At 36.4% G+C, this 25,793-nt stretch overlaps 1 protein-coding gene across 5 annotated transcripts in view; it reads right to left on the bottom strand.

Moving 5' to 3' along the window:
* The window catches only part of ldb2a (LIM domain binding 2a), a 110,279-nt gene extending 84,850 nt beyond the window's left edge, over window positions 1–25,429 (bottom strand). For 3 of the 5 annotated variants that reach the window (XM_032555122.1, XM_032555121.1, XM_032555124.1), the window contains exons 1-2: window positions 25,146–25,428; window positions 1,360–1,462 (exon numbers count right to left, since the gene is read on the bottom strand). In XM_032555122.1, coding sequence (XP_032411013.1) covers window positions 1,360–1,462; window positions 25,146–25,277 — 235 coding nt within the window. In that variant the 5' untranslated portion in view covers window positions 25,278–25,428. Of the gene's footprint in view, window positions 1–1,359; window positions 1,463–25,145 lie in introns of all 5 variants that reach the window. The other 2 variants (XM_032555119.1, XM_032555123.1) reach the window with 1 other exon arrangement.
* Between the last annotated feature and the right edge of the window lie 364 nt (window positions 25,430–25,793).

Below are 25,793 nucleotides of genomic sequence, written 5' to 3'. Positions count from 1 at the left end.
CAAACTTTTGGTTTGTACTCAATACATATATATATATATATATATATATATATATATATATATATATATATATATATATATATATATATATATCTGTATATATTTGGTCTGTACTCAATACAGATATATATATATATATATATATATATATATATATATATATATATATATATCTGTATTGAGTACAGACCAAATATATATATATATATATATATATATCTGTATTGAGTACAGACCAAATATATATATATATATATATATATATATATATATATATATATATATATATATATAGACTATTTATAGACTATATATATATATATATATATATATATACTGTATATACTATGATAGATAGATAGATAGATAGATAGATAGATAGATAGATAGATAGATAGATAGATAGATAGATAGATAGATAGATAGATAGATAGATAGATAGATAGATAGATAGATAGATAGATAGATAGATAGATAGATAGATAGATAGATAGATGTTTCCCCAAACATCAAAGGCTTTTTCCAATTAAAATATACGTAGATGTTTTTTCAAATGTAAACAATTTTCTAAAGTTAAAACAGAATCTACATGAAAAAAGTAATTTGTGAAAGTGAAACCCATATATTAGACCTGTGATGAAACTTTTAGAAATAGGTTGCCAGTAGTTGGGTGTGACATTGCATCAATGCTCAAACACATGCAGAGTAAAAGCTTGAGAGAGAGATAACAATTTTCTCAGGGACACAGAGCAGAATGCTGTGTGGAAAAAATATTGTTTCAGAGGTAAAAATCTTTACTGAGAAAGTTCACACATTTTTTTGTTGTTTTCAGTGAGGTGTTATAGAGGTATTTTGGGAGAGTAAGAAATCAATTATTTGACTAGAAACTTGGTAAAGGAAGTAGCAGGTTAAAGAGAAGTAAAAATGCAATATGTCTTTTTTTTACTTCAGCAAAAAATCATTTGAAGGAATAATGAACACCACAGACAGAGGTCTTAACCTATGTGAAAGCTAAGACTTTCTGTAAAACAACAGCTTTGCTTCACAACCTGTTTTCAACTTTGCCTCCTACAATGTAATAAAAATCCATCTAATTGATAGATGGCGATAATAGTAATGATGGTAAATTGAATTGGGAAGATTTTCACAAGATCCAGATTAGCACCACAATAACTCATGAAGTGGAAAATATAAAGCTTGTAAAAGCAAAACAGCAGGAAGAGCAGCATGTAACACGTTGAATGTCTCAACAAACGAGCCCTTACAATGAAACAGTTTCACAGTTATCCAGTTCATTCTAACAAACACAACATTTTAATATTTTTTTTTTAAAAAAGGAGATGCCTGCAGTATTCTTACTGTATCTTTTTGGTCCATCTTCGAGGCAGAAGGAGAGCGTGAGGGTAGCATCTTCCTCGAAAAACTCTGTAGCAAAGGCATCCCACCACAAACTGTCACTTTCCTATGAAAAGAAAAACAGAATCAAAAGTTTTAGTCTAGATTTTAAGACTAAAAACCCAGTTTTTAGTCTAGATTTGTAGGCATATGATGTACCACGAAGTACCATCAGGTTTGTATTGCTTCAGTGTCGTATAGGAAACATTTACCAACCCATATTCTTCATCAAGGTCGTTGCATCCTATTGCATTTTTATACAAATTCAATACTGATTCTTCCTAATATAACATTTTTTGTAGTATAATGTGACAGCTTAGTTTATTACATGAAAAAAATATAAAAATGCACATTTTATATTTCAATTTATGTTAAAATTAAATAACGTGTTTAAACCACAGTTTTACAAGATTTAAATTAGTATGAAAACTGTTGGAACAGAAAGGAAAAGTGTAAATGAGAAAACATGTAACTCCATAAAAGACAGAACTTCCTAATTACAGCTATATTCACTGCAGAGAGGCGTTTCCCCTCTCCCACATGTTGCTGAATGTTGTAATCCAGGAGTTTTCCAACTATTTTCCCTTTGCTAAGAGAAAGACATCATCATCAAGGTGCTACTGTATCCAGGCAAAAATAATAAGAAGAAGTATGCACATCAATTCTTTCAAAGTAACACTGATTTTAAACAAAAGCTGCCTGGCAGCAGTGTACAGTTTTAGCATATTTGTTGGCTTAATAAAACACCTACAGCAGCATAATTTGTTAACTGACATAAACTTTGTCAGCTCCCAAAGTTACCTCAAAAATTGCCAAGCAGTCTTCATGATTTTTCTAGTCTTTGTCATATATATGTGCAATCAATATTTGTGGGTTTTATTTTTAACGAACAGTTCTGGCATTAATTTTTTATGGTATTCCGATTTACTGAGTATCAATATAAAATTAATACTACTAACAAAATAATACATTTCAACAGCAGTATTTCTTGTTCATTTTCTGAACTTAAAGCTATAAGAAGTTTGAAGTTTGTATATTTTAAATGGTTGTTTTTAAAGCCAACATACAGTAAAATATGCCGTATTTTTACTCAAGATAAACAACACATCTCCAGCTCAAGCCCTAATGTAGTTGACTGTTAATAATTGTAATAACTTTGACAGTAGCAACAATAGTATAGTAAATAGCAGCTGTAGCAGTAGCAATAAGTAGAGAATGTGGGGAAACTGCTATAAAGTATTTCTAGCACTGGCTCTGGTAAATTGAATGTTTTACTATGCATCTTCTGCGGAAAAGCTCCTGATAATTCTGGCGGGGTAACCCCCATGCCCCTACCTCCCTCTTCCACTAGCAACGTTAAGCTGATGCTAATTTACTTTGACATGTTATGACAGATCCCCACGTTTCAGTCTGCGCAGGAGCTGAAGAATGGCAAGCACTTCCCAGATGTTGACAATTAGCGTTGTCACCATCGAGCAGTGTCAGGCCTGATGAGCGGTGACCGGAGCGCCCCGCGGGTCAGCGTGTCTCATCCGCGGCAAGCCCGATGCAAAGAGGAGGGCATGTGGTGCGCAGTCCCGGAACATAACCCTAATCAAGCCGGGTAATCAATAGACGATCATGAGCTGATGGTAAGCACGACACAAGTGAGATTCCACAAGCGAGAGCTTTAATCACTGCAAACTCTCATTTGTTTCAGCATTAACATCTCTACTGTAAGATCTTGCAAGTTTTTGGATAAATGTACAATACATTTCAACTTTTGGACAAGATGAAGCTAATTGTTATGGTAAAAAGCAGCACCTTTTAACAGAAATTATTATGATTTAGTTAAGTTTATAAAACTGTATTAAGGACATATTCATAAAGTTTGATTTCCACTTTTCAGATGTATTTCTTTAAATTCGCACCAACAAGAACAAGCAAACTATTAGGTCTGAAAGCAATACATATTTTATGTAATTGGTTACAAAAATGTTGAAAATTGATTAAAATACAAAAATAACAATTAAAATTTTTGCATGAACTAGAAAAATATTAAATAATGACCTTAAGCAAAAACTTGAGCATCTGTGCTCACTTGTTTTGTTGCCACAAACTGAGAAAAGACATCACCTTTAAAAGGACACTATTGACCTGTAATTATAGCGCTCCCACTGGGTCAATCAGAGTAATTGCTCACCCCAACAGTGCAAAAATACATCACTCCCCTCCGTGTTACACAGTAAAACAAACTGATAATTGATTACATGCCAGGAGTTTGTCTGAGTGCATTCTCACTTTTAAAAAAAATTCAGAAAAATAAATTGAATCTGGTAAGCTAACGTACGGCCCCGACTATATGTCCTCTGGGGATGAGCTGCATGCAATGCCAAGTGTTTTTGTGTGTGTGTCACACTGTGAGAATCAGCAGGTGTGAACAGCCAGCATGTGTGTGGTGTCATGTGAATACATCTATTTCAGAAAGACAGAGAAGAGTGGCACACCGGGACAAAAGAAACGGAGAGAGAGTGAGACTGAATCCGGTGCTGGTCGGCATTCAGACGGAGTTCACCTCATAATCCAGCAGCAGGAGGAGGCAGGCACTCCCGGGATTGACAGTCAAGTGAAGGGTAACCAACACGCTCACTGCACTCACACAGCAGCCCTCAGCCATCCTGCTGCTGAAAAGCTACAACAACTTTTATGAAAGTCAAAACAAATTAACTTTCTTATATATTATTACAAATAATTTGTTGTCAAAATATTTTAAAGTTAGCAAGTTCACAAACTGAAAATTCTAACATACTGTGCATCATATTAGTGTGTCTTAATTCCAGGTTTACATTTATTTAAAGAGGAATTCTCAAAAATCATGTTCAAATGCCCAAATCTGATTTGATCAGATTTAAATAACTTTTATTACATTAGTTTGCAATAATAAAAAAAAACATTTTATGTGTAGAACTATGTTTGTAACACAACAAAACAAATCTTTGCAGTAAAGCATGGTGAGCATTCTGATTTTATAGAAAAACTCAGCTGAAAGTTGAAGAACTCATGCCTCAGACCTAAAAATAAAAAGAACCATTTTCACACACAAGAATAAAGAACATAAGTAAACTGACCAAAAAGTGCAGTTTAACATAAAAAATGAAGGGGATTGTGTGGATCATGTTATAATACAAAGTATTATAATGTTATAATACAAAGTGTTATAATGTTATAATACAAAGTACATTTGTTCCCTGATTCCATTCTATTCTATTCCAAATTCATTTTCCCTTTTTTCAGAATTTGATCATTTTGATACGGTGGCCGACAGGTGCAAATGCGCAGCAAAAGAGAAACATGCAAACAAAAAAAAAAACACGCGCACAAATTAAATGCGGCAAGCAAAAAGCAAATAAAATGCAGCAAACAAAAAGAGAGACGCAAACAAAAAAGAAGACACCCCCGAATGAAATGCAGCAAACAAAAAGAGAGACGCAAACACCCCCGAATGAAATGCAGCAAACAAAAAGTGTTGAAAACGGAAGTGCTCCAGACCACTAGGGGGAGTCAAAGAAAATAGTATTCATTTCTATGGGACCAGATGCAAGATTCAGAGAAAGAAATTTGAAAGAAAGTAAAGGTATCTCTCTGAATCTTGCATCTGGAAAGTGTGATTATTGTGAGAAGTCTGAAACAATAGAGCATGTTATTTTAGAGTGTTGTAAGTATGAAGAAGAGAGAAGATGCATGCTGAGAGAGTGTGTAGGTATTAAAGAAAGGTTTAATTTAATAGAATTTTTGAGGAGAGATTTCGGGAGTAGACATATTCAAATAATTATTCGGTATCTTAAAAAAACAAAGCTATTTCATAGGATATGAGTAGAGCAAGTTGGGTGTGAGTGTGTAAAGAATATCAAAGAGGGGTATATAAAGCTATAAGCAAGTTGGATAATATAAGCAGGTGTGTATGTGTGGGGGTATGTTTAATCAGGAGTTAATGGAGGGAAAAGGTAGAAAGTGAAAGTTTATAGACCATCTCGAACCACACTCCATACTGGTAAGTGGCGGTAATGCTACTGTAAGTTTGTTGCCAACCGCCAATAAATACCAAGAAGAAGAAGAAGAAGAATCTTGCATCTGGTCCCATAGAAATGAATACTATTTTCTTTGACTCCCCCTAGTGGTCTGGAGCACTTCCGTTTTCAACACTTTTTGTTTGCTGCATTTCATTCGGGGGTGTTTGCGTCTCTCTTTTTGTTTGCTGCATTTCATTCGGGGGTGTTTGCGTCTCTCTTTTTGTTTGCTGCATTTCATTCGGGGGTGTCTTCTTTTTTGTTTGCGTCTCTCTTTTTGTTTGCTGCATTTTATTTGCTTTTTGCTTGCCGCATTTAATTTGTGCGCGTGTTTTTTTTTTTGTTTGCATGTTTCTCTTTTGCTGCGCATTTGCACCTGTCGGCCACCGTATTTTGATGATGTAAAACCTAAAAATAAAAAGTTCTTTCTTCATTAGAAAACACACAATATTAACACACACTAAATTAATTGTTTTCTATGCCGACATGGGCTTTAAACATAATAGAATTTAAGTTCATAATCTTACGGATATTGTTCTCCCATCAAATTTTGTCAAATGAAGTTGTTCTTGGTCTTGTGATGTAATATGAATTTAAGATTTAATCAAAGCTTTGTGATTAATTTCTGAACCAAACATGTTTTATGTATAATTATTTATGTGAGGATCTCCAGATGTTTTCCTGAACCAAACAGAAAGCACATTTCACAGGAGTCACTGCTGGAGTTTAAGAAAGGTGTCTCATAAACGCATGATATACATTTCACCTAAGTTTAGATCTGAATGATGACAACTGGTTACTGAATTTGTCTGTGTTACAGAAAACCTCTTTCTTTTAGTGTTAGTTACATGCTACTTTCCCACAGTTTTCCTTTCTCTTCCTGTTTTCAATATTTTTCTGAACTAAAACATTCCAAAAAACAATGTTCTCCACTCAAACTTAATACAGTTCATTTTGGCAGCTGCCCGCTATTTGACTCAGACCACCCTAAAGAAAGAGAGCATTTCACATAGAAGCAGAGATGACAACGATGTCTATTGTTTTGTCTCCATTAGCTGCGTTTGGCCCAGCAGAGTTCAGCCACAGACGATGTGGTTTTGTTTGTGTCTTTATTGAAAAGTCTCCCGATGCAGACAACAGAGGAATCTGAAAATAACCAGCAAATTTCATGCTCATGAGCAGGATTTAGCTTCAGCATTCAACACAATTAAACTCCTACTGCACTAACAATCTAGCATATTGATTTACTGATTGAATAATGTAATTAAACTCTAAAACAAACTCCAGTTGTAATTTTCAAGTAAACGTGCAGAATTTTGAATAATTTTACCTGAAGTTGTAAACAAACTTCAGTTATACTCATATACTTACAGACAATTTGGAGAGACCGGTTAACAATTATGTCTTTGGACTGTGGGATGAAGCCGCTGTACTCAAAGAAAAGCCATGCATGCACAGGGAAAACATGCAAACTCCATGTAGAAACATCTCAGGTTGGGATTTGAGCCAGAGATCTTCACACCAACTGCACCATCAAACAGTAACCAGTAGGATTAAAAGTTTTTGAAAGCCTAAGTTTTTAAAATTCATGTATTTAACTTGATATCAAAGATTAGACCAAGCCTACAGCTGTATATGTCCCACTATAAAAATCTGAAGTCCTACTTAGAATTGAGAGGCAGAGTGGAGTTGCCTCACAGCTTCTTCCTGGTGTGACACTGAATTACAACTTGTGCAAAGCTGAGCCACCAGACTGGCCAGATTACAGTCGAGATCTAGAAGAGAGGAGAAACTGGAGGCCAGACAACACAAGCCATATGAAACCCACATCTGAAACTAAACCAACCTCAGAGAAGAATTACAGTCTGATGCAATGAAGAGTGTAAGTAGTTTTGATTTCATTTTGTAATAAAGCTAAATATTTATTATTTTAAAAAAGCCATCATCACTCTCCACTGCTAGACTCCGTTTTATTTTTATATTTCTCTGCCTCTTCTCACATCTGTCTCCCTCTCGCTGTCTCCCGTCCTCCTTGCTGCTACCCAGTGACAGACAACATCCTGCCTTCATTCACGCCCGTGGACTCTCTGACGAACCACGTGGCATGACGATGTTTGTTGTCAAAACCAACAAATCAGGCTGACTCCAAGGGACCTTAGGTGAACTGACACAGTCGCAGCCGTGACGGCCTTGACGCCCGTCAGACGATAAGGCTCTATTGATTCAAATGAATCGCACCCCATCTGAGGGGGATTTATCAATGTGTCAATTGCCCACTAGCCAACCACAAATCACCAGCACAGGCCAGACCCAGGGGATTTACAGGGAATCAAGTGGATTGGACAGACAGCATAGTAAGGATCCTCAGTAAATAGCAACAGAGCTGAGGGTTAAGTCCTGGCATAAAGAAACATCCATACAGAATGGAAAGGCAGTCAGAGTTTCATGAAAACACTCAAGCATGCCCTTAAGAGATGCATATATACACAAACAAACCGGCATGCTTTCAAAGAGAACAATGCACTGTAAACATGCTTGCATTCACTTTTTCCCACTGCCTCTGTTTAACATGGACCGGTTTACCAGGAAGCTTTTGTCAGTCCGAATCTTTTTGTTATCGCCTTCAGCCCCTTGTGGCAGAAAAGCCTCCAAGAGTGTAGGCGTGTCGAGGGCCTGATCTTGCAGAATTGCCAATGACTGAGGTCCTATTCAACTTTTGAATAGTTCATAGTGCAGCCTACTGTTGTGTAAAGAAAAATGTACAGTGGCAAAAAAAAAATCCAAACTGCTTCAGCTCATTGAAGAACATAAGTTGACAATAAAAGCAAAAAATTTGTGCCAAGTGACTCACTTTACAGTCTTTGTGCAACCTAGAAACTAGACAAATTCAAAAACTGAGCATGTGCTTTTAAAGTTTAACTGAAAACAGCTTTAATGTGAGCAAACCTATCATACTGTCACTTCCTCTTTAGAGTCATTTTTGTGACAGATAATTTACAAAAGAGCTTAATAATAAAAACTACATCTAATCGAATCCCAAGTGCTACAAACAAGTTTACAGAAAGTTTCTGTCCTCCAATCAAGAGAGGGATCAAACAACATGGAACTGTTTTCTTCAGTCGATAACTTGCTCTCCTTAGACATTTAGTCCAGATTTTTGAAAACATTAGTTGGGACAAAGGTTCCTATTTTCACAAATCTTTTACTTGAACAATAGCGGAAAATATATTTCTTGCTAAATAATTTTGAATCTATCATGAAAACCTGACAATGTCAACTATGACAATCATGGAGAAAAGATTTTTACCAGCACTTTGAAATCAGTTATCAGATTTGATTCATATAAACACATTTCACAGCAATCTGGAAAAATGTTTCTATTTATTTAACATGTTTTCCACTGTTGGTTCCATGAGAAGATCATCAATAATCCAATTGCATGCATATATAAATCACCATATATAATTACCCCACTTTATGTGGTGAACTGAACTGTTGTGTGGAAGTAGACAATTTTGATACTACATACATTTGATTTTTATTGTATTTGCTTTTTTAAGCTCTGAGTAAACATGTTTTATTATTCTTAAAAATATCTTGATTTTTGAAGTCCATGCCACATACAATTTTGTCCATATATTCTTTTCCTTTTAACAAACATTGACTGAAATGTTACCAATTTTCCTATCAAAGTTTATTTTTTTTAAAAAGAAGTTTATTTACCCATAAATTGAATTTGTACACTGAATAACAAATTTCACTAAATAAAATCTTACCTAGTTTTATTTTTTCATTTGTAGATGGCACAAAAAGATTTAACTAATCTTTGGTCAATTACAACTTTATTCCATGAATTCTCCACATATAGTTATTTAAAACCAAACTTAAGGCATTTTGCATTTACAACATTTTAAAACTAAACTATTTTTTTTATCCTGGAATTTTTTATATGCTGTTATTCCAGAGTAATTTTCTGAATTTTCTGTCATTTTCATGTCTCAATAAAGTATGTTTATGAAAATGGTGATAAGCTAGTTTACCCATAATTTGGATAAAAAGATATTTCAATGTGGTTCCAGTTAATCCTGTGGGAACAAAATGTATAAAAGTTCATCTCTGGCATCATAAACATTCAAAGCATTTTGCGTTGAATGTTAATTTTTAATCACATTTTTTGGGTTATACTCACATCTTTGCAACATTCAGAGCCTCAGCGAGGTGATATTCCAGACTTTTGTTGCTCTTTTACTGTGGATGGTGTTAAAAGGTGTCAAAAACAGATTGTTAATGAAACCCAGATTCACTGGTCAATAAAGTAATGTGTCAAAGAATACGCTACAGTTTTGCAATGCACACAAAAATACTAAGTAAAAAAATTGTAAGTAGCAGCTCCTGCAGCTACTAAAAAAATAGATTTATTATTTATTCTTGACAAAAATGACTTTTTGAATACAATTGTGGCTATTTTCCTCCATGTAATGATGCTGCTCTGTTTTTTTTTCAATAGCTTACTAAAAAACAACGATTACAGTTTTGAAAACCCTACAGTTAATATTTGTTAGTTAAAGAATAACACAATTAGGCTGACTTGGTTTGGACTTACTGTTTTATTTTCTGGTTTTCCCAGTATCGCTGAGTGAGATGCTAAATAAATACAAAGAGACAGAGATGCCTGAGAGAATAAACCTTTACCTCATTGGCAATGTATCTTTAGTGGTGCTTAAACTGACAAAGTAAAGCAATTCCCTCCATACAGCCATTGCTGTGATCATTTCTAAGACCCAGGACACACTAATGTTAGACATCAACATGTTTATTCCCGTGGGTCTAGAGTGCAGACTATACATGCTGCTGCATTTGGCCACCATACAGCCACCTGCCACGCATTAAGGAAATGAAGAGAAATGAATGCAGCGGGAGAAAGTCATTGCCCTTGAACAGCCTCTACACGTTCCCCAGAAATGAACTTTATCTCTCTGGATGAAGTCACTGAAAAAGTCCCCAAGTTTAATTTCATATCTGCCAATTTAGTTGGGCTTCTTCTTCTTCCCTCCCATTGTCCCTCTCTTTCACTGCATCAGACTTCATGCACTGGAGTCACAGAACTGGTTCACATATGTTCCACAGAGCAACAATGTAGGAAAGGTCAGAGTAAATACACACAAGTCATTTGTCTGGCGTTTTAAAGAGAGAAACTCAATTCAGAACAAGCTTGAAAAATGACGGGAGACAACATTCAAGACTGCTGGCTTTCACCCAGAATGGAGCCGGATTGATTCCTACAGCAGCAATAAAGTCACTTGTGCTGCAGATACACACTGAGGAGCGACACTGACTTTCTGACAGGGGATATTTTCCTCAAGATATCAGTCAAATGTACAAAAAAAAGTATCTCTGCTCGTTCAGAAAAAAAATCAATAAAAGTTTGATGAAAAAAACCCCGCAGGAATTACACAGTTTTGGGTTCATAATTGCAATAAATTTTAAAGATCAATAATGTTTTGTTTACCATACTTTAATTGTATAATCTTATCCAGCACCGTTAGGGGGTTGAAATTATACAGTATTTTTAAACAAAAGCTACGGATACATACCACAGATGTTTTTTGATCTTATTAATCATTACAGTGGCGATTCATAAGGTTTCAGTCAGAGCCTTCAATAGACGTCAACTATACCTGAACGATACACGTTCTGAAGGACGATGCAAAAACTATGCACCACACCGAGCAACAGGCATCCAATAATATGCCAGTGAATAAAAATACGTCAAGTAAGGGAACAATGCACATATCAAGTAATACATCAATGTATATATTAACAAAATACACAGGCAACAGCACATATAATTGAACAGCCAGCAATTTAACATAACTTTTCTGTTTCCCAGTTCAGCTCAACATCAATCCATACCTGCTCAAATAGCACATCTGAATGATTAAAAGAAAAAATATTAAGTAAAATTTGTATGAGAACGTAGGCTTATAGAAAAGTAACATTCACTCATTATTTGTAAATAAAATCCACAGGTTGTTGTGCTCAGTGCTAGCTGCTAGCCACTCATAGCGTTCATAGATACAGTCTTTAAAATGCCTTACAAAGTTCTTACTGGTCTATGTTAGTGAATCCAGGTTTGGTGAGGATTTTCCTCCATTTTTAGTTATTTCTTTTTTATCCGTTGAAGGGCGTCTTAAAATATGCAATTTTGATAAGTCTGCAACTATCTCAACCCGAGTTGAAGCAAACACAGCTACCATTTTTAGCGTTAAATCTACAAGTCCATTGTTTTATAATTTAGCATGATTAATTTTCACAGTATAATCTTGTACTTAATGTATTTTCATTATGCTTGAAATGAATAAATGTAAACTATTAATAAGATTTAGCAATGCAGTAGCTAAATCCTATGTGTACGTTTGACACAAACATATTCCTTACATCGTTCTTGGAGTGAACCTGTCCAAAGCAGTTAAGAGTTTCCACAAATGTTAGATTGTTTTAGCTTCATCTGACCTCATGAATCAAACAAGATCAATAGTGAGCATAATGCCACTGGATTAAAAATTAGTCTGATGTTCTACTACCGAGAGGCTAATTGTTGACATCACTCAAAACCCACATTTACAGTGCCAGTGTGTCCACATGAATTTATTTCACAAAGATAAAATAGGAAATAATTCTGGAGTCACAGCTTGACTGTAAGAAGGTAATTAATTCTGTGTAGAGTCAACTCTTCTACTGGTAAAGTTTTAAAATCAAACAATATCCTAAAACTTTTGCAACACACAACATACACAATTAGCCAGCCCTCTTGGAAAGTTGCAGATCAGCTGCTGTACAACACTCGCAATGACACATCACTGATGCAGATACTGAGTCACAGGTGCAACTTTTCAGCAAAGATTTAATCGAGAAGGGTACAGTACCCATGACAATATCAGTAATGATGAAATAAATTTACAGTCTATAGTCTGTCTCCATCCTTGGTCAGAATTATCAAGCTCAGCTCATTTACATGGAAAACTCCATTAGACTCAAACAGCTGATCAGCAAAATGATGAAACAGCCAGAAAGCAGCACAAAGCAGAGCCTGGCTGCTGGTGAAACCTCCCTCGAGTAAAACTTCCCTCTCTATATTTGCTGCTTTCACTGGTAAAAATATGCAGCTGGAGTTGCACAGCTTTTTATGAGCCAAGCTGCATGCAACAATAAAACCCGGTGTCATACCACTTTGGATACACCTTCTGGATTGCTATTTGTTCGATTTACGGAAATGAAGATAAACCCTTTATTAGTTAAAGCTGATTAGGGAGACCAAGATTAGGATGATACAAACAATTTTATTTGTTCTTTTGTTCCTCTATCTTGTGTACACACAGATTTACTATGAAAACGCTTTCACTGGGAGTAGAAGTCTATCTCATAATTTTATAGTTTTGTTTTATTTATATTATGCAATATGACACCTGCAACATTGACCAGAACATTAGTTTTGCAATAGTACCATTAGCATTTTGATATAATCATTTAAACAAAGATAAAGATGTGCAGCCTCAAATGGCTGTTACTGTCTGTGAAGACTTGCCCATTTTATAATTTATTATTAAACATAATGGATGAAGATTTTATTGACTAACAAAGATTTCCGGTTTTCTTTAAGGTTTGAGCAGACAAATTCAATTTTTCACTTTTTAAATTTTTGATGGACTATAAGGCGTCCAAATTGTTTTTCAATGTGTTTTATTTTAAATAAATTTAACAAATGTTGACCATAAAAGATAATTAAAAGTCTGTCACAGGTTATATTTAGGAAGTACATTTTAAAAGCAACAGAAAATGACAAGAATTTCCAGATTTTCTCCAAAACTCAAAACATGGGATATTAAAAAACATTTAGTTTGTTGGAGGTTTTTTTTTTTGTTATTATGCCAAAAACATAGGAGAATTAGAATGAGTAATTTCCCACAGTTCGAGCTTTCACTGTGCCACTCAAATATTTGCCAAACAATATGAGCACAAACTGTTTCAGATCCAAGATTTCAACCTGTGACCTCTTAGTTTCAGGACGGAGTTGTCAACCATGCCGAACAGAGAACACAACAGGACATGGACTGACTGCAGGCACGTCTGTCTTCTCTGTTATCTGAGGGGCAGAGCTGCCTGGAAGGAACCATGGGAAAGAGCCAGGAAAAAGGTGGGTCCATTGTCCGAGCATCCTGCTGGATGTGACTGACGCTTGTGATTTCACCGGAGCTTTTTCTTTTTTTATACATTTTTATGAGTTTCTGGAAACATCCTTTTCTAACATCATACATACAATGGGACACTGCTAAGAAGCACCATTTTTATATATTTTCACATAAGGACAGAAATCATAAAATCTGTAAGGGTATGCTATTTTTGACACTAAAGCAAAAATATCCATTTAAGAGTACATATTACTACATTGCACATTTCACAATCCAAATATTTAAAGCAGTACCACACTAAATTGTTCAGTTGTGTTAAATGAGAGCCAACAGAATCATCACTGTAATGTACACAAACACGCCTGATTTGATCAACTACAAAAACTACTTTCCTCCTTCCAAGGTTACTTCAGTATGTCCTTATCGGGCTTTTTAGATTGAGTCAAAATAACCTCTAATTCCCATAGGAAGCTTCTGAGAATCTAATAAAAAGCTTTGACACTGGCATGTTATTCTACAAGAGTTTTGTCAAAAAATGTCAGATTTTTGTTTTCTAAGAAAATTTGAATTTCAAAAAGTCATAATTTTAAATATTGGTTGTGAGCTAAACTTTGAATGTAAATCTCTTTGGATTCAATAGAATTAATCATATGTTGTCTCCTTTTAATATGAAAAAAGCTCCAGTTATGAAATAGAGAGAGTAAGATGTCTCTGTACCTAAAAGCTAGTCTATTTTTTTAACAACCAGTCGAAATGTTTGTTTTTTTTATCTGTTGAATCACTGGCTTTACCATAAAACCTCTCTGATTGGCTGATAAGCACTCCTGACAGAACCAGTACACCAATTGGAAATTCTTGTTCAATCGGATCAGGAGAGGTGTCTAATCAACATAGTGATAAATGTTCTTGCTTGCATCATAGAATTTGCTATTTTTGTGTAAAAATCTTATTGTTTTCTTCTGTGCACTGAACTGGTGCTGAGGGTCATTTAGTAACTTTCTTCATCCAGATCCAATTTCAAAGTGAGAATCCATCAAGACATTCAATGACCTGTAGCAGAACTGACAGTTGCTAATCTCTGAGTGACTTCCAGCCAGACAAAACTGCTGTTGGAGCAGAAAAGTCAATAATCCTTCCTGCTAAATAAGAGATGAAGGTGACGAAGAGTTAGTAAGTAAGTCAACCACCAGATCTGACCAAGTAAGATGTTCTTTTAGTTTGACCCCTTATGGTTCTGGTGTTGAAAGCTATCAAATCAGGGGTGAGTCAAAATCAGGCTGCAAAACTATCTGCATCCGTTTCCGTTCTATGGATTCCGCTGTATCAATAGAACTGCCATGAACTTCGTCGTCGTTCGCTCTTCACCACCAGTAGGCATCATCTCCAGAAGGAAAAAGGCTGTCGTATCCATACGTCATGCCAGTCATTTTAAGAATGCCTATTGGTCCCTTGAAAAACAATAAGAACCCAGATATTATCATAAATCAATAAAATCCCCCCCGGATGCCACGGACCGACCTTGAAAATTGGATGTTATTCTGCTAGCACTCAGCAATCGTCAAGAACTAACAGGCGGAAGTAAAGGCGCAACACAAATAATCACCCGACTGGAATACGGTGCGCTAAATAGTAGAACATAATTTAACTAAGCTTACAGGCAGATGATTTGCCTCAAGGAATTTTAATAATCGAGGTACCTGAATCATTTGGGGACTAGTGCAAGTTTATTTCCTCAGAAAAACCAAAAACCCTTGCTACAAGTCATAAACTTTTCCTTTTAGTCTATAGTAGCAGTTGTAAAGTTAGCGTTAGTGTCAATTATACTTTTGATTTTTGTGCTTCTACTTAAAAGTAAACAGGCCTTGGTTTGATTAATATTTACTTCTTCTTTTGTTGATTAATGATTATAACCATGATATGTAAAGAAAGTTTGAGTATCCCTGAACTAATTAATCTATGAACAAGACCTCGCTTTTCTTTCAATTTGTGACTAAGTAAAAAAAACATTGATGGAATAATAAAAAACATTGAATTAATGGCAAGTCTTTTTAGATTGTAATTTACAAACATGGTTGTCCAACTTTTACAAAGAAAGCAACAGCATATTTACGAGGCACATAAATATGCCTTGTAATGTAACACGAGGCATATGTGTTACATTCACATATGTCTGAAAAGAAAGAAAATCAGGTTTCACTTTTAACTCTTGAACACTTTTATACATTATTCATTCTTAGTCCAAATCTTTAATACCCATTTCATATATTAGGTCACATATTGTGTCAATTACCTATATGTATCTCTAAGCAGTAATTTTATATAATATAAAAGAAGAGTTTTAAAATCCAATAGAAAGTCAAGTAGCAGCTACAAGCTGTGTGTGTCTTAGTTGGTTACATTTTTGTAAAATTAATAGATTAATTACATTTTTGTATGTCAGTGACTGCTCATGAGTGTTTAAACTATTTTCTAATGTGTTCCATAGAAGAATAAGACAAGATAGAAAACTTACTGTAAGACGGTAAATTGAATTTTGTGTATTTCTGTCTCTATTCAGAGATTTCACACCAAAAAACAGCTTTCTAAGAAAAAAAGCAATAAACAGGCATGAGGTATTCAGCTCTGACACCAGCTTTCTGTGGATAAGGTTACTTTGTCCCTTCAAAATGATCAGTCTGCCTGCTCACCTTTTAGCACTATTATTCTTTAATTTAGCGAGGCGGATGTTGCCGGGGACTTAACGAAGAGACGCAGGATTAATGCGATTCAGTCCTTTCAGTGACTGGCCAAATTATGAAAATGCAAAATGTCTTTGTTTTTAATGTGAGAGCACTGAGCGACGTTTCACAAGCCCACAAAGGCAGACGGCTGCTCTTTGTCAATAAGCCTTGAATCATAAAAATGGAGCATATTAGAGATTCAGCTGATAGAGGAATAAATAAAAATAATGCTGTTGATTCAGTGAAGCGAAGTAAACACGACATTTTTGACATATCGAGACTGTGTCGCTTTTTCTTTGTTTCGCTATTTAATGTGTAGGAGGGAAAATCAGTGCAGAGTAATGTGACATATTTCTTATACAGTTAAAATAATCATTAAACGGATCACTGAATGATTAAAATCAGCACTGACCAACGTTTATCAGTTGAACAAGGATCATCAGCACTACTAAAGAATGTTTGAATCTTAATTAAATTAAATTAAAATAAAAAATTAATCATCCTAAAAGAATCACAAGATGGTCCATTCCTAAGAAAAAACAGGAGTGCAAACTGCCAGAGACCATGAAGCCTTGTATTGTGACTCAATTCGGTCTCCTTCTTTGACGGCTGATTTTCTTTTGCCTCTAGACGTGTGTTTTAAAAGCAAATTTCTGTATGATGTAAGCATGTCTTCCCAGGTGTCAGGTTTACATCATTGCATACTGGAGCTGTAGCCAGTAATATCAGAGCTACTGCAGTTTTTTGACTGGACGCCGATTGTGAACTTCCCAGCTGAAGACAAGAACCAGATGTTCTTGGGTGGGTGCTACAAAGCTTTTATTTTCAGTACAACGGTGATATCAGACTCAATACATGTCAGTTTTCATATGACCTACAGACAGTAAAAGCCTCCATTAAGGCCACAATGTATAGTATGTCTTAGGAAGGCAGATTCTCAAACATAAACCTCTGGCTGCGTTCTTGGTGGCTCATCTTTAATCCCTCCATGTGAACCTAACAGCACACTGCCAACTTGACCTCTACACCATAAGCCTATTCATGTCAATCTGACACTTCGCGCTGATGGGAACAGATCCACTTTGCTCCTGACAGGAACAAGGGATTTTACCATAATGAACACTCCAGTTCCCCCAGTTCCACAGAGAAGCCAATGAGTCAGGTCTGCAGGCCCATTTAAATAATGAGAATGAGACTAACTATGTGCAATAGACACAAGAATCCAATAAAAGGCCTGCCAATCATTGTTACTGATCGCATGTCTATCTGCTGAGGAGGAGTGTGACCATTAGACCCACTGTCAGCAGCACCAGCAGCAGCGAAGCCTCTGAATGCAGCCTGCCGGGTATTATTGCAGCGGCTCCATTAAAATGCTTTTGTTTTCCTCCTGTTTCTCCCTCTGTGTTGTAGTTTTACTTACAGTGTTATTCTGCGTCTCCGCTCTCTGCCGCTGAATATTAATGCCCTCTATGCTAATGGCCCTGCACCAGCTGAGGTCGACCAAGCTCCTCCTCTGAATGTTAATCCGCCTTTGTACATTTGCATATGCTTAAGTGTCGAATTCCCCCACAAATCAGCGCAGCTCCCTCCAAACGCCGGAGGTCTGTGCCCTCCGCGCGACTGCACCGAAACAATGTGGTCACACCGTATGCATGGCATCAAACCCACATCACAGCCTGTTTAGATTGCCAGGTCAGCGCAGGTTCACGTTCACTAAAATGAAGGTAATGGGATAGCAGTTGGTCTGGCACAGAAATACAGCCAGCCAGGTAATAAGTATGAATGGAGTAGGTAATAAGGTTGGGATAGAAACAGACCCTGAGTAATCACAGGACCAGGGTCTGCTTTAGTGGCAGCAGAGGTTTCAGTTCAAAGGTGAGCTCAGAACCCGGACAAACATGCGATCAGCTGCGCTGTTGGCTTTTATTAGGCCATATTTCCATGAGACTACGGGGCAGGTACAAAGGTTGTTACTGAAAACAAAACACAACAAAAAAAATATTATCTGCGACCTGAGGAAAGTTTTCTCAGTATGCAAAAAATGCAGGAGTCCAACTGACAAACCCAACAGAGCATGTCACATTAATTTACTAGGATAAATTATTCTCCTTCAGTGGTCGAGAGAGTTATTTTATCAGATAACAGAAATACTGAATCATTTTAATACCTAGGTTATTATTTCTTCTTGTTTGTCCTAACAAAACCAAAAAAGATTAAAATAAAGATAGAACTGCTGCTACAAATAAAAGACTCCAGGTTCTTCAACAAACTCAAGAAAACCAAAACTGTTGCCTCTTGTTAGCTTAGTCTAAGTCTACACATAAACTTGGCTGTGGAAATGTTATAAGAATATTAAGATTACAAATATACTTAAATATGAATATGCTCTTTGCTGGCAGTGTAAAATTTAACTGAATTAATTAGTCAAATCTTTTTCCTGATCCTAATCTTGATTTAGGTTTATGCTCTAGAAGAAACCCCCAGTGAGATCATGTAAATAAATTCACATCAGTCACTATTAAATAAAACAAACTAAACTAGTAGTTAATCACCAGACTGGTGATTAAGGAGAGAAATTCAAAGAAATATTTTGTTGACCTTTAAGCTTACCGTCACCCTATGTATTGTGACATGTATGCTGGAGAATCATAAAATACATTTTAAATGGGCTAAAAATATTTAAGGATCGCTTTGCCTTCTGAAAGTTAAATTCTCTTAGTGTCTAACTGCAATCAAAAAGAAGTGCATCCTGCCATTAGTTCAAGCAATCTGCATGTTGAGGTAAGTGAACATTCATTAGCACAGACTGAGACTGTGATGCATGAGGATTAATGCTAAACTGCAGTAGCAAGATTTAGAAGATTTGTACCTTTATCAATCTTAAGAATTTTCTGGAGGTTTTCAAAATGTTTATACAGAGGTTGAAAGGATTAGAAATTCTAGAAGACACCCCACTAAAATCCCTTGTGTTTTTATTATCATTAGTGTAACTGAGTATAAAGATTTGCTATGCAAAAGGCTTAAGAAGTATATCTGTTGAACAAGACTCAACAGCAGCCCTCAAACCATTGTGGTTTTATTACAAAGACTCAAAGGACTTCAAGTTCAAGTTAAATTTTTTCTTCTTAATGAAACTGTTAATCTATCTCTTAGCTTTGAACTTTAATAGTCAGTTTTTTTCAGATATGAATGAGTCAGAATATTAAATTGTGTGACGTTTTCTTTGGCTTCTATGAAAACAAAACTGACCTGACTGTTTGCAACACCTTTAAGCTGTAAATTTGAGCTAATTGGCTTTAGTTGATTAAGATATTAAATACATGAATGAATAGTTACTTGTTTGTTTTGTAATGCATTTAATTTAATACCCAAAATACAGTGTTGAGCATTGCAGGGTGACTGCAGCTTATCCCCACAATCATGGGGACAGAGGCGAGGTACAGGCTGCAGGTCCATTTAGAGAACCAACATGGAGACAAACAGTCTCACCCATAAGGTCAATTTAGAAACAACAATTAAACAACAGTGTGTGTTTCTGGAATATGGAAAGAAGCCTGTGTACTCAAATAAAACCCACACATGCAGAGGGGAGAACATGCAAACTCCATGAAGAAATGCTTCAGTCGATGTTCAAATCAGAGCCCATATTCATCCAAAGCAGCAGCACTAACAAGCACAGAATGAAGGGAATTGCAATAAAAACAACTACCATTATAATCCATTACTATTTTATTTTTTGAACAAACTCCAAGAATTTTGGCTGGAGTTTGTAAGCAAACTATCAGAAACAGAAAACCAGAAGTACTGTTGACCAGTTAACATAAAACTGACTGTTAAGGTAGGTAACAGAAGGATAGATTATACTGTATGTGCAATCATTAGCACTGGCTCTGCTCTACATTTTATATCTCTCCACCCACATGCATATCAAGTTAAATAAAGACACGTTTTGTTGTAAGATTAAGAAACAAACCTCACTGATGTGAATATGTGTACAGTCAAATGTAAATGTCAGAACAAATAAAGAAGCTCTAATGCATTTCTCATGTCAGACAAGCAAATGCGTGTGTATTGTTGACTTCACTTTAACAACTGTCATTATTCAGTACTACAATAATCTATTTTGATATTTCGCTATAGGTGAGTCTGCTCCCACTATTGTTTGCCTGCATCAGTAGCAGAATAATTCATAGACCCACCTATGCACGTGACAACTGAGAGAATTTCAAAAAGCAGGATTAACATCACTCAACTCTTTGAGCACTTTTCCAGAAGGCAGTGCCACACTGCAGCATAGTAAGAGAACCGATTAAAAACCGACTAATATCAACAGCAAAAGCAGTAGTCCTGAGTCATTTGAGCCTCAGCAGGTTGCCAAGTGCAGTTTGAGCTTTTTGTTGCAGCCAATAATTCCACTTCTTTCAATACATTAAGCATCTATTTGTAAGGTTAACATTTTTGACTGGACCATTGAAATATAGCAACTAGCACAAGTAAATTATCTCACTGAATGCTAAATTTAAACACTATTTTCACATAGTAAACCTACTAGTTTTCTGAAAAATGCTAAAATATGCACACCTACAGTTACTCTTACAAGTATTCCTACACTTTAAACCTAATACATTCTCCAATTTCAGTGTGTTTTTTGTTTTAAAACTTTCACTGAAAAGTGAGGCATGCACATGTATCCAATTCTCGAGTCGGTATTTTGCAGAACCATCTTTCCCCAAGTCTTTATAAATACTGCCTCTACCTCTATTTGAACATACAGAGATTTATAATTTTTTTGCACTATATCTCAAGATTAAATAGAGCGCGGCATTGAAATAAAATTTCAATTGTTGGGAAAGATTTTCAAATAGAATTAAATGGGGACTGTGTCAACCTTTCTATTTGGTTTTACGCTTAGCGAAGCGCTCCTGCGTGAAGATGAACATCTGGCCAGGTCCTATGAGTTTTCCAGGTTTTCTTTCTTGATTGTCCTGTTTTTAGTTCTATCTATCAACTCTAAACTAATTTTCGGTCCCTGCTGAAGGAAAATGTCCCCAAAGCATTATGTAGCCACCAGAAAGTGTCACTTTTGGGGGGTTTGTGTTCCAAATGATAAAAAGTAATAGTTTTTCATCAGAAATAGAGTTTTGCATGTAGCCCAAAAGGTAAAACTCTGGTCTCATCTTAACTTCTCACCTATGTATTTCTTTGTTCTCTTTTTGACTTGTTTCAAACTGCAAATGAAATTTCTAATAACCTCATTTTAATAATAGCTTACTACTTGAAACGTGCCAAAATAAAAAATACTGGATTGCAGAATGCATGACAAATAATTACACTGTCCATATACTGTATTCTACCACCTGAGCTTTGGACCTCTGTAGCTCATCCAGAGTCGTCTTCAACCATTTGACCAATCTCATTAATATTCTTCCTGCCCAGTCTGTCTCATTAGGTGGATGGCCATGTCTGTGGGTCTGCAGTTGTGCCATACGTTTTCCATAGATTGAACAATGCGCTGCAACATGTCCAAATTTGGGATCTTGCTTTTGAATCGATCTCTACTTTAAATTTCAACAACTTTCTCCCTGACGTTTGTTCACCGATATTCTCCAACAAACTTCTGAGTCTGTCACAGAACAGCTGCATTTTGATTGAGATTAAATTATACACAGTATTTTAAATGACTTCTGAAGGCAAATTGTTGCACTGGATTTTATTTAGGGGGTTTCATAGTACAAGGGGATGAATAGAAACCATGCTTTTTACATTTATACTTTGTAATATATTTAGTAAATAATTTGTCCTTTTCCTTATACATTTATTAAATTGTGATGATCTATTACATAAAATCCAAATAAAACTCACTGAAGTTTGTAATTGTAATGTGATAAAATGTGAAGAGGTTTCAGGGTAGTAATACTTTTTGCAAAGCTTAAAGAAAGGAGGTCTAAAATGATCTCCTCCCAAAATTACATATAACATCTACTAGGAATCGTCCCAGTTTTTAAATCTAGTTAAATGCTGGAGATTTTCATTATGGTCTTCAGAAGTGATTTGTGTAGTTCATGCCACATAAATCTGCTTGAATTTCAGTTATTTAAGTTTTATTGCAGCTTATTCACACAAAAAAGATCAAAGATCCCAGAAGTCAAAATAGTATAATGCACACTAAATGTTTTGAAATGAAACAAAAATGAATTCAGCTTATGTAGCGGATAATTCTTAAATTCATGTGCCAGCAGAAAAAGAAGCAAAGGAAATGATCAATAAATTTTTACCTGATTAGTTTAATTATGTCAGAGAATAACAGAACAACAATTTTATCCCAGCAGTACTGTCAATAAACTTAAGAGATATCTTTTGCAGATTTCTCTCCAAAGACCCCAATTGCTTGTTTGACTCTCATACTTCTACTTACATGGTCTAGTTTATTAATGTGAGCTGTCTTTTAAAGTTCAGTGATGAGAAGTGGCAGACTGACTTCTCATGCACGGTCCGGTCCAGCAGCTAACCACATAAACGGCTGCAGCTTCATGTAGAAAGTATGACATGTATCCCCTCAACGTCTTAGTTAAGATACAGGACACAAATATAGCATCGCTACAAAGTTAAGGATTTTTTCTTCATTAAATGAAGCAGTTTTAGGTAAAATTGTGGTTTGGGTTTTGCTTTCATGAGGATAATTATGATATAATTATGTTAAAAGCCTGAACCCCGCTATATGGCACATCTGGATTCAAACAAAACTCAAGGCTTTTTTTTCTCTCCTATAAGACACAATTTTCAGTAGTCAAACAATATGCACAAAGCATATGATGTATATCCTGACTACTGAAGACAGAAGGAAAGAAAGATAGAAAGAAAAAAGACAAAGAGGAGGCTGAAAATGCAACTCAAGCCAACAGCAACAAAAAGATGAAATATATTTTAAAAAATACAGAATTTTGCAGGGTAAAGTATTGGTTTAAATGGTAGTGCACCTAGAGCTGTGCAAACGTCTGGAAACCTGTGCCTACATGTCCATGTGTCTGAGATTGTGTGCGTGGTGATTGCACTTGGTTTCTGGGTATGTGTGCTACAGGAGTTGAGGTCCACTGGGGCTCTGCATGAATAATGCATCAGACTGAGGCTGCTGCTGCTGCTGCTGCATCACAGCAACATTGCCTTGGTCGGTCTGCTTAAAGTTGCAAGTTTCTCCTCTGGAAAGTCAGTTTCTGTAAGAGACTGCAGTAACTCAACTGGAGCCCGAATTTAGACAAAAATAACTGCAGGAAGCACAATTCAGTTTCAAGCATTTTATAAAAACACTGATTTAAAGTATCAAATATGTAAAATTTTAATTGGAATACAACATATTAAAAGCTGAAACAATATGCTGATTATTTAGTTTATAATAGAGCTACATTACATTGCAAAAACTTGATAATGACTTGTTATTGCTGAATGGCAATATTAATATGCCATCAACACAAATATTCCTTGTTATTCTCTTTCTTTAACATCTTCACAATGTTCTCACCACTTGTCTTGAGCTTTAGGAAAATGTCAAGATCTATAAGAGGTGTTCGCCTGGGGAGACTGAAAGTCATCCAAATAGCCAAATATTTAATTGGTAATCAGAAATGGAAAGCATGGCAAGTGAAATATGCAGTGATGGAGCATTTGAGGTATATTTCTGTTTTATTTTACACCATATATAAGAAGAACATGTTTCTTTTGGCATCTTAGAATTGCTATATTTACAAATTTCCACATTTTTGTACAAGCAGAAGTTTGGACATAGAATTACATTTTAAAATTTTTATGGTGAAATCTTGAAATATGAAGAACAGGGATAATTTAAAACTAATTCAAGATTGTTATTGCTTTTTGCTTAAGATGTCCATCTCTTTTAAACTTGACATGTCAGATGAACTTTTTATCTGCAGATTCACACATGTTTGATCACGGAACAGCTGCCGGAGACAGATGCTCTCCATGCAGCTCACAGTGGGATCACCAAAGGTTCAGGCTGGATGACACTATACGCCACACACGCTTAGAGCCCAACGACTTGAAGCATCAGGAGACTGACACGAAATTAATTCGTCCCCATGTGCAATCATAAATTTGCAATCAGGACCACTTTCATTGAGGAAGTTTGGCTTAAACGGGTTGAACGGTGGATTTGCGCTTTAGCAGAAACTCGTCCATGAACTTAGAAACTCTTTTCCAACGGTTTATGGAAATATTTTAAAGCCAGGCAATATGTAAATGTATGCAAATTAAATAGGTTACATGAGGTGATACATCTACTTTGCCTCAGTCACTGCAGCCTAGTCGGATAGTTTTTTTCGACTTCTTTATTTTAAATCCCACTCTTCAGTTTCCTCTAAGCGCACCCCCTTTTAAAACCTGTGTCTTCCATTAAAACTGTCAAATCCTGCTTTCACTGGAGTTTCCCGCTTACGGTGGATCACAGGTGACACTTGTGCAACGCAGTTTAGCACTTTAAATTGCCACATGTACGCCTCTCCTGCACTAATCATTTTATTTTGTCACTAAAAATGGTACCTATTTGTCCCAAGATTAAAATAAGTGCTGCGTGTTTGCAGCGTGGACTTCACACGCTGCTGTTTACTTTCACCTCAGGAATGTTTGGCACTTTGGCATCCGTATGTCCTGAATGACGGACCGTCACAGCTTATCTCTCTCTCCAAACCCTACTCTTCCCTCCCTCCCTTCCGCGTCGTGGACCTTCCAACTCTGCCTCTTCCAGTGTCCCGTTTTCGTGTGACGGCCACGTCCGGCGGACTCACCTCTGTGCGCGTCTGCAGCCGCTTGTTCATCTCGTAGATCCGATACTCGGGCTGGACCATGTAGGGCGAGTGTCTTCTGTAGAAAGGTCCGAACGGAGAGGAGTAGAACGGGTCGTGGGTTGGGTTGGACATGGTGGCTCCTGGCGAGGCGCACGGCGCGATTTCAACATCCAGCGGACACAGCAGCGCACATGGGAGTGCGATGCTCTCCGACAAGCCCCAGTTGGAAGCAGCCGCTGTCGAGGCTGAGCTGCACTCTGCAAGTTGGCCTGCCTAGTTCCCTGCTATAGCGTGGTGCCGGAGGAGGGAGGGAGGAAAGCGAGGGGGAGGAGGTGGGGGAAGCGGCGGAGTTGGGTGGGGTGGGGGGGCTTGAATTGAAGGGGGGAGGAGGGAAGCCAGTTTCCTGTTCCCTCAAGACCTACTCTCAGTTTTGCACTCTTGCAAAGTTCAGTGTGTGGTGTTGCACGCGTCTCTTTCTTTGTGTGTTTTCATGTTTGTTATTGTTCAAATTTCACATGTTGGATCGAGAGTAAAAAACAAGAATGTGCCCACATTTAATTCCTATTAATATTTTCAGCATATCACATGTAAGGGAGCATAAACAGACATGAAGCCACGGCCGGATTTAGGAGGATGCTAGCCTGGGTT

This window comes from Xiphophorus hellerii, chromosome 23, assembly GCF_003331165.1.
Source record: "Xiphophorus hellerii strain 12219 chromosome 23, Xiphophorus_hellerii-4.1, whole genome shotgun sequence".
NCBI lineage: Eukaryota > Metazoa > Chordata > Actinopteri > Cyprinodontiformes > Poeciliidae > Xiphophorus > Xiphophorus hellerii.
Note: the sequence above shows the minus strand (reverse complement) of the source record. Positions and strands in the feature narration are given on the sequence as shown.